Source organism: Parasteatoda tepidariorum, chromosome 2, assembly GCF_982258835.1.
Source record: "Parasteatoda tepidariorum strain Cologne lab strain chromosome 2, Ptep-v5.0, whole genome shotgun sequence".
NCBI lineage: Eukaryota > Metazoa > Arthropoda > Arachnida > Araneae > Theridiidae > Parasteatoda > Parasteatoda tepidariorum.
In genome coordinates this window covers 10,524,806-10,534,527 of record NC_141756.1, presented here as the reverse complement: position 1 = coordinate 10,534,527, position 9,722 = coordinate 10,524,806, and the positions used below count along the sequence as shown (strand labels likewise).

The 9,722-nt window shown below is 31.8% G+C and overlaps 1 protein-coding gene across 3 annotated transcripts; it reads right to left on the bottom strand.

The window, feature by feature from the left end:
- Window positions 1-2,824: 2,824 nt before the first annotated feature.
- Window positions 2,825-9,127, bottom strand: LOC107449957 (uncharacterized). Of its 3 annotated transcripts, none has more exons than XM_016065650.4 (3): window positions 8,937-9,127; window positions 5,638-5,795; window positions 2,825-3,124 (listed from the first exon to the last, which is right to left on the bottom strand). In XM_016065650.4, the coding sequence occupies exons 1-3, from the start codon at window positions 8,939-8,941 to the stop codon at window positions 2,997-2,999; spliced, it is 291 nt and encodes a 96-aa protein (XP_015921136.3). In that variant the 5' UTR covers window positions 8,942-9,127; the 3' UTR covers window positions 2,825-2,996. The 3 variants fall into 3 exon arrangements, with proteins under 3 accessions (XP_015921136.3, XP_087012993.1, XP_015921135.3); XM_087156867.1 differs by lacking the exon at window positions 8,937-9,127 and adding an exon at window positions 8,792-8,909; XM_016065649.4 differs by lacking the exon at window positions 8,937-9,127 and adding an exon at window positions 8,383-8,797.
- Window positions 9,128-9,722: the final 595 nt, after the last annotated feature.

The window sequence follows — 9,722 nt, the reverse complement described above, 5'->3', positions numbered from 1 at the left end:
GATAAAATATTCTCTATGGATGAAATATAAAATAAAATTTAAGCCACAATTTATTGCCTCGATCTTGCAAAATAATTTTAAATTTCCGGCTACTGATTTTTGTGTTATAAGTTTTAAAATTTATAATACTCATCACCAAAACTCTCTGTTGATTTAAATAATGAATAAATAAATTTAAATAAAAAACAGCTCACAGTTTAAAGTTTGACTGATGTAGATTTTATAAGAAATAAAATATTAATAATAATGAATTAATTACAGCTTTTATAAATGGTAAAAAAAATTATGTATTAATAATTTTCTTAAAAAAATAATTTTAAATGGATAATATTTTAAAATCACTTTTTAGTGGAGAATGGTTTTCCAACCAAATTTATTATATAATCAATGTTTCACTTTACCTTTACAAAAAATAACAAATAAGAGAAGCACATTTACTACTTACGATTTAGTTATTCAGGTTAAGGGTTCGATTTCAATTTTTTTTGGAGGGGGGGGGGAATATTTATTTTTCAGATTTTTGTTTAAGTGAGAATAATTCTTTCCAGCCATGTTCTGTATATCTTCGAGTAAAATTTACAATTTACGTAATAAGAGTAGCACATGTTGAACTAAAACATTAGTCTTGATTTCTTCCGGGGGGGGGGGCAGGGATGTTCTTGAAAACCTTTTTTTGCTGGGGTCATTAATGACTCATGAAATAATTAGTTTGATGATTTTTATTACATCTTTATTACATTCTAAAAAGATGTAGGGGTTTTCAAATAAATCTAAGTTTTTATGCAACGTATACTTATGTTTCTTTTGTAACTACTGTGCTATTAACAAGTCTTCTTTCAAGGATTATATTATAAGGATAAAACTTTTTAAATTTAGTAGAAGAATGAATTACTTGTTACACGTTTACGAGTAATTGGAAAATAATGCCAACATTGACGACTAATAGGGACAGAAGAAAAAAATTTCCTGAATGTAATGAAGAAGAAGAATTGGAAGCAAAAAGTTTACGATTATTAATATTAAACTACGTAGCCGTGTAATTTTGAACCTAACCCAGAAGAAAAGGGAACTTTCGGCTCAAGGATTGGGACAAACTAGTCTTCGTGCAGGACTTTTCGATGGAACTAACCCGCATTGCGTTACATGAAGAAAATCACTAAAACCTCCCACGGTTAGCCAGACGGCAAAGGGATTTTAACCCATGATACGTCTATCGATGAGGATATTTTACGTCAACTTTGTGGTCAGTGCGAGCCGGGAGTAGTATTCGTATCAACCAGCCCCCGCTGGAATTCGAACATGAGTCTCCTCTTGAGTCTCTCGAGAAAATAACACTGATCAAAATTAAAATCATTCACAAAAAATCACGTACCTTTGATTACAATTTTGAAGTCAGTGGGGGAAACCTCTAAGAGCGACCAACCTCCATCGACGACCATTTTACATACAAACCAACATTTAAACTAAAAGCATCCTAAATATATATAATAAAAACGCAGCTTTTCCTCAACACCAAACCAAACTATCTATTAACGAATAATTTAAAGCTAAAATATTTTCCCTAATGCTTTCGTTGCAAAGGAAACTAGAGCATATTTCTTAACGCCCAAATTCAACGCGAGTCTAACACAAACATTTGGTTTTACTCGTAATCACCAACTGAGCTCTCAATGAGGTCGGATAGAACATTCGCACCTCAATGAGGTAACCCGGGTCCGATTTCTAGCGATGGCTGGTCGATAAGAATTCTGCACTCGGATCGCACCGACCACAGTGCCATACCTGCCAACTTTTACGCATTTGGCGTAAAATTTTATTTTTATATTTAAAGTGGTAGTAAAATGTATGCTTTCTATACATTCCTTGCATTTATAAACTTAATTTATAATATTTTTAATTCACCACTATTTTTTTAAAAAATTAAGCATATACATTAATATGCAATACTGTTCTAGTAATCCGCATAAGCTTGTTCATAATACAGCAAATGTTTCTGCCTAAAATTGTAATTTGCATTTCATTTTATTACCACTGGGGAATATTAACCTTGAAAGGATTAAAAGTTGGCAGGTATGCAGTGCTGACTTCTAAAAATATCTTCAGGGGTGGACGGATCAGGTTTTAAAGTCCCCTTGTCAGGCTAACAGTAGGATGTTTTCCTTTCCATGTAATCCAATTGCGAGTTAATTCCATCAAAAAGATCTCTACAATCGAAATTACTTGCTCCAAGAGTTTCCGTGTCTTCTGGATTGGGTTCGAAATTATAAGGCTACGGAGTTGAAAATTTGTAGTCGTGAACTCAAAATCGGGTCGACTGTTCAACGACGGTGATAAGAAAACAAAAAAAATTAAGCATCGCATGGGTGAAACTTACTGTAGAATTACTAATTATGAAGAATGTCTAATGCCGAAACTTGTCTATTTTTCAATTTCGGGGACATAACTAGAAACTTAATTATTTTATTCTTAGAATTTATCTAGGAAAAACAAATCATTCGTTTCAACCATAATATATTAATGATAAAAATACCTTTTATACCATGCGATATTAAGATTGTTATTATTTAATAAAAAAAATCAAGTGGTAGTTAAAATTCTAAAATACCTACCTTTATTACTACCACTTTTTAAAGACACTTTAAGTGCACTTCTAGTTACTACATGAAAAAATACGCGGCCTTGGCAGGTAATGAGTAAACATATTGAACTCAATGGCTCAGAGAATTCTGTGAGTGGACCAGTATGAGCGCAACCATCTAGTCAGTGTGGATGGGGTATTTTGAAGTTTATATTGAAGTAAGAGTCTTACTAAAGCATTCACATATTTATGTAAATAAAATTTTTATTCAAAGGAAAGAAAGATTTAAAAATAGAAGTATATTTGGCTAGATAAAATCGCGTAAATGGAAAATGAAAGCAATTTTTTTTTTAATCTTCTTAATTACTTTGCAGCTCGCAAGAAAGCCAATGAATCCTGGAGTTTCAGACGGCAAAGTTTACACACTCCAAGACATGCCAGTTATGTATGATACGTCTTGGCGACTAGTTTCGTACTTGATTGTGGAGACAAAATGTCGAGACACAGTGCGTTTAATTTCAGTTTTTGAAAACTGCTGTACACACCCTGAAAAAATAAATGCGAAGATATTTATTAAGCAATACAACATTTTGTATCCATGAAATCCCGGAATCAACATCAAAGTCCACATTTTTTTTCACGCTGGTGATAGAGAATTAAAACATCAAGCGTGTGAGCTGTCACAGATGTGAAAGCGTAAACTTGCATGTTTACAAATTTCTAATTGAAAATTCTTTCCCGCGTGGAGGACAACGAAAAGCTGAAACAAACTTAGCTATAATTTGTGAGGGATTGAGAGGTTAAAATCGAATAGTTCTTATCAACAAAGGGTTCTATCATAGAAAAGCCATTATTTTGTAAAAGCGCCATCAATGCTTAGTTTCACCAAATTTTTCTATAGCATTTTACTTATTTCAATTTAATTTCCTGATGGATAGATCATTTAACAGCCTTATAGTAAAAAACTCAAAGCTCTGAAATTTATAATTGTGCTTTTAATAAAGCAATGGAAATTTAATATTAATACTTTTTTAAAACCATCATAATTTTATTTCTGCAAGTTTTTCTAATGCATGACATTTATTTTCATACAAAAAAAAATTCTTTTATTAACTTATTATTGACTAAAAGTTTTAAATTCTTGAAAGGGAACTTTTATTTAAATTTTAATAATTGATTTGAATTCTTAAGATTCCTGCTCAAGAACACTTTTCAAATGAAGCCATTTAAGATTGCTAAGCAATCTTCAGCGAAAAAGAGGGAGGGAAGTCCGCTAATCGAGGAAATTTGAAGCTCCAATTTTGTTTTTAATAATACTAGTAAGCTGCACCCTAATCTCTTCCTCACCTATACCAGTGGTTGATTTTCATTCATCAGTGTTTTTAACCTATTAAAAAATTGATATTTTCTTTAAACAAATACCATTTAATTCATATATTGTATAATTATTATAATGAAATGCAATGAATGAAATATGAATTATTATAATGAAATTATTATTATGAAATGAACGATTAAAATATGAGACATGAAAAGAAATGTTTATACTTTGGAATATAGAATATGTGACAATAAGTTATTTAAGATTATTATGAATAATTTTACTTGTGAAGAATCTATAGCGATAGTCTTACACGATACAACAATTCCAATTGGAAACTGTTTTTACCTCTCTTGAGTCTTTTAGGTTTTTAAAAATTTCGATTTAAATGGCAAAATTTATTTTACTTATTTGTTTTCTATATTTGATTGTTATATTTGCTACATGTATTTATTTTTATTACTTTTGATATCAAACTAAGTGCGAGATTTTAAAATAAAGATCGCGAGAGAATTAAATAAAATCTTTGTACAGTAATAGATAAAAATTCATTATTAAAAGCAAAAAAATTGCAATAACTTTCGATGAAATCGCTATTTCGAAAGAAAAAAGAAACTCGTGCTAAGTTTATAAATGGAAATGGCTCCTTCAATGTTTCAAACTCCAACTCTATAGTTGCTTTTCAACGTACTGTAGGTCGGTTTACATGGGTTTTTTTTTTTTTTTTTTTTAGTACGACTTCAACAGATGGTAATTCTCGAACTAATAATCGAATCGTAATTTTATTTCCTTATTCCAAAACGCACTCCTTGTACAATTTACACAATTTCGTAAGTTTTAGTTTCTTGGTTTTTGCACAGCGAAACGAAATACGACTTTAAGCAAAAAAGTGAGAAAAATTCGCTATAAAAGCACATAAAATTTAAATAATTTTTGAAAAACTCAAAATTACGAGAAAAAAAAAGTAGAGTTAAGTTTATGAACTAAATTCTAACTAAATCAATTACATGGGCACATGCCTTGTTTTCAAATTTTGTTCTAAAGATTTTAAGATTGCCTGTCTCTTCTCCAATAGCTTAGGGAATAGACAGCTCCCTCCCGATTCTCAACGTTGTGACCCCGATCCGAATCCCAGAAAAAGTTTATTTATTCGGAACCTCCCGGATCGCACCAACCACAGTGCTGACGTAAAATATCCTCAGTGGTAGGCGGATCATGGATTAGAATCTCACGTGGCAATGTAAAGCAAATATGTATTAATTCTATCACGAAGTCTCCCCGAGTGCTTGATACATGAGTTCCCTCGTCTTTTAGGTTGAGTTCAAAAGTACAAGGCTACGGAGTTGAACGGTTATAACTGTAAACCCAAAATCGTATCTGATGCTCATGGCCGGTTATAAAATTTAAAAAAACTTTGTTGCTAATTTTATAAGCTTTGATTTGAAAGATCGAAGTGTGAAAGATCTGCGTTCTAGTTTTCAAATCAGAACGCAGCAAACTATGTATTTAACTTCTTTTAGCTTTTTCTTTTTTTTTCTTTCTTTTTTTTTATTTTAAATCTTTGGTCATTTTTGAGACATATTTTTGACGCTATTTAAGCTGTAAGTTAAAATCAGAACAATTTATAAAAGGATTCTCAAACCAGGAAAGAGCTCATGTTACACTCAAACCCGAGCTACTATCGTATAGCTACGAAAATGCATTTGTATTAATTAGCAAATTAAAAAATTATGCTTACTTCCATTTATAACCATAGAATTCTTAAATTTTACGTCCACTCGTAAAATGCATTCTGATAAAAAAGTTCTTTTCACTTGGCCTGGATTCCATTCTGTAATCGTCACACCTTCCTTGTAATGAGTGGGCAAAGCCGTTTTCACTTTCACGTCTTGCTGCCTACAATGTACAAATTTTTTTCATAAAAAGTTTTTTTTAAAAAAATTTGAGAAGACCTCGTATATTCAATACTAAGTATAAACGCATTGAAAAATTTAACATACGCTATAGACTTCGTGATGCTCGATGTCCATAGATGGTACTATGTTACGGTACAACTTTGGTAACCACGATGCATTTTGGTTTGGTTTTATTGGGCAAACATTTTCAGGTTTGTGTGTTCAATTTAGGCTTATAAACTTTTGTCAAATAGAAGGAGTGCAATACAGAGAAGGACAGCACGAAGATACATCAGATACATCCAGAGTAACAGCTGGATTCGAACCTGAGTTCTGAACAATATGTTTGAGTTTGGATGTAGTTTGGAAAGTAAAGGGGAAAATAATATTAAAAACATTGGCAAATAAAATTTTTAAAAACTGTATTTTGCAAGTTAACTAAAAAAGTAGAAGATAATCTTATTTTTGTCAGACCGACAGCAAAAACATGGTTTCTATTTGTTTATTTAACTTTATGTTTATAAGTGATCAAAATTTCAATTATTGTTAAAATTGCAATAAATATTGCTTGTTTCAGTTGAAACAATTTTAAGTTAATTTGCATTAGCATCAGTCAAATTCGAGCATTCCAGCTAGTTGGTATGAGATCGAAAGTTTGATTTTAAGTTATTGTTGGCGATATAGATTAGAATTATATCTCTGTCAGTAAATAACTGAAACAGCTGAGAGTTCCAAGTTCTGTTTTGAACAATCTAACTAGCTAGGAAGTGCGTGAAATTTGAATTTTTATTCTTTTGGAGATCATTAGGTGACAAAATTTTGTCTTTAGCTGTCTATCATACAGAACAAAGCGCCACTTAAAATTTAAACATTCTCACTGTTTCGACAATGGTCGAAATTTTAATGAAAAATTACCTGTTGTTAGCAGTAGCAATAAAATCAACTTGTAACAGTAAAGAAATGATCGAAAATTATAGTGTCATCAGAAACAGTAGAGCTTCAAAAGAGATTTAAGAACACTATTTAGTGGGAAAATGGTCAACAACATTTTGGTGATAGAATAAACTTGGTGATATGTGGTGATAAAGAGAAATGACAAAAAATTTCTAGTTATAGAGATTAGGGAATGATTGAAACTTGCAATGTCATCAGATACGAAGTTCCAGCAACACCACCAAGAAGGTAGAGGGCCTCCGCACGAGCTTCAATAAAGGAGAAATGCAACCCATTAGTACATCGTTTTTATTTCCCCCACAGCTCAGTTTGTATTCGTACCTTCAGACTCCTAAAGTGATCCGTGCGAAGGCCTTCTCTCTTCTAGGATGTGGTGATGGTTTCAGGCCCTAACTACGTTGAAATTTGTTTAAATTTCGTTCGCAAGATTTCACCCTGACAAATATTTTAGCGAGAGAATAAAAGCGTAGTAAAAAGGGACATTATCATTAAAAGCAGTCTCAGCATCATTCCAAAATCAGTAGTTTTCTAAGAAAAAGATAAGGAAAGGAGAACAATCTTGTCTGAAAGACACTAAATCAATAAATTATGAAACTGGACTCTGAAAAACAGATATTCGATGCGAATTAAAACAAAAAATATATTCATAATTTGAAAAATAAAACCCTTCAAGATGCGTTCTTTTGACGATCACAATAGAGGTTTGTGTTTACATTTTAGATGCATTTGATTTCTCAATATTTACCTGTATTGAAAGTGTTTTCTTGAAGTTAAAAAAGGTTTGAGACAAGTAAATTTGCCTACTTATTTAAAAGTTTCTGGAGCACTCGAGATGATTTGATTAGACGATAAACCTAGAAGGTGCGTTTTCAGTATTTAATCGGGACTTTTCACAAATTATACCACGTACATCCCTTCTGATAAAAATCTATTGGATAACAATTGGAGCAATTTTATCACTAAAGAAATATTTTATGACTTATTTTGGTGCTTGCATGCTTTCTTAAGATGATTGTCTATGTAAAAATATAATTGATTTAATCCTCGTTTGTCGGAATTTTCAATTCTAATGAAAAATTATAAGAAAGGTTGGAATTCGATTCAAGTAACTAATCGGACAGTTTTATGACGCATAGATATCTTATTATTTGAGTTTTGTGTATTTTTTTTCCAGAACAAAATAAGAAGAAACACACTGTAAAAATATCCTACAATGCGTAAAAAAGTGTTAAAAATAAAAATTTATCACTTTATGTAACAATTGTGAATAATTAAATATTAAATTAAAGTTGTATAAATTTTTTGCCTCATTTAAGAGTAAAAATCACATTTTCTGCCCGGTTTTCAAAAAATTAAAATATAATTCAATTTACTAGCCTAAATTTCGAAGAAATTTAAAAAAATAGTAAAAAAAAAATAGTAAGAAATTTAAGAAAATAGAAAAAATAGTAAATTCTAGAGATAGACTTTTCACATCATTACCGTTGGCAATAATGTGTGCTTTTGTTAAATGAGTATTGTGTTGATTTAATGACTTTATGACCATTAAGAAAAAAAAGCATTTTTCAAATGATCTACAGGCTTGGAGATCTTGGTGCCCAGGTGATTAATCTTAAATCACTTATCATACTCACGTCCAGGACAGTTTATGAATCACCGATGCTGAAAATAATGTCGAAAATTTAAAAATGTCCCTGTGCAGCATTGTGGACCACTGGCAATTTTATATTACAGATTGCGTGGTTTTTGTTTACTTGATCTGTCAACTGATTTTTGAAGGCTTCTCATTCATAAAAAAGTACAATTTGAAATATTACATTTGAGCTCCATTTATTTATCTGGATTTACTTCACAGTATGCATGGAACATTTTAAATAAAGTTGTGAACGTTTATTAACGTAAACACTTTTACTTATAAATTGCAATAGTTTTTTTCAGACTAACTTCTGAAACAAATAGACAATATTCAAACAAATTTTTAAATTTAAATATTTAAAACAATGCAAGAAGTAGAAAAACGCATTTAAAAATTTAGAATTATACCAAATTAACACAATTTTTAAACCAATTTCACGCTTAGTTAGTATTTCAGTTAAATGCTTTGGAATGAAGAAATGCATATGCCACACTATAAACAAAGGGAGAGTCTAAATAAGAGAGACATCACTTTAGGAATTGTTTTACTTACTCCATATCATAAGTATATTTAATATTTTCAAGTATATCTAAAATTCTACAGTATATCTAAATTAAAACCAATTTTTATATTTATTTATTTATTATTCCACATGCATATACAAGCTTGTGTACATTGTTTATTGGATTAACATACATTTGCAGGCTTGTGTGCTCAATTTAGGCCTATAAACCTTTGTCAAATAGAAGGACAGCACAAAGATTACAACCAGGGTTACAGCGGGATTCGAACCCGCTACCTCCACGCTTTGCACAGCGTTTGGCTGGCGATATCGCTCGGCCAGAGAGGCCCCCAGGCTTGTATGTTCATAGCAACATACGTTTTATGTCAAGTTGAAAAGCAGACAGCTCAAGTTAGTAGTAGTTTATTTACGTCACACTAGAGCTGCATAATGGGCTATTGGTGGCGGTTTGGGAAACATCCCTGAGGATGATTCGAAGACATGCCATCACAATTTTTATCCTCTGCAGCAGGGATGACACATTATCTTCGGTAGCCACACGACCTGCACGTGAAGTCGAGCACTTTACGGCAGAACAGTTTAACGAAGACCAATAGCGCATGCCCTTAGCTCCTTCGCAAGTGGTCACCAAACCGCACACTGACCGAAGCCGTTGATGCTTGACTTCGGTGATCTGCTGGGAACCGTGTCTTAACGATTAGTCCACTGTGGGACTCAAGTTAAAGAAAGGCACCACAAAGGTCACGACGGGATTCGAACCTGTTGCTTCCATGCTACAGATTATTACTTTTATTTTTATTGCTACACAGACATGC

What these genes read in the sequence shown, in the direction of transcription:
- LOC107449957 (XM_087156867.1), bottom strand. Translation starts at nt 8,868, where the DNA reads ATGCATTTCTTCATTCCAAAGCATTTAACTGAAATACTAACTAAGCGT. An exon ending in TTAAAAATTGTGTTAATTTG is followed by an intron (nt 5,796 to 8,791) that starts GTATAATTCTAA and finishes TGTACATTGTAG; the next exon opens with GCAGCAAGACGTGAAAGTGA. An exon ending in TTCTATGGTTATAAATGGAA is followed by an intron (nt 3,125 to 5,637) that starts GTAAGCATAATT and finishes TTATTTTTTCAG; the next exon opens with GGTGTGTACAGCAGTTTTCA.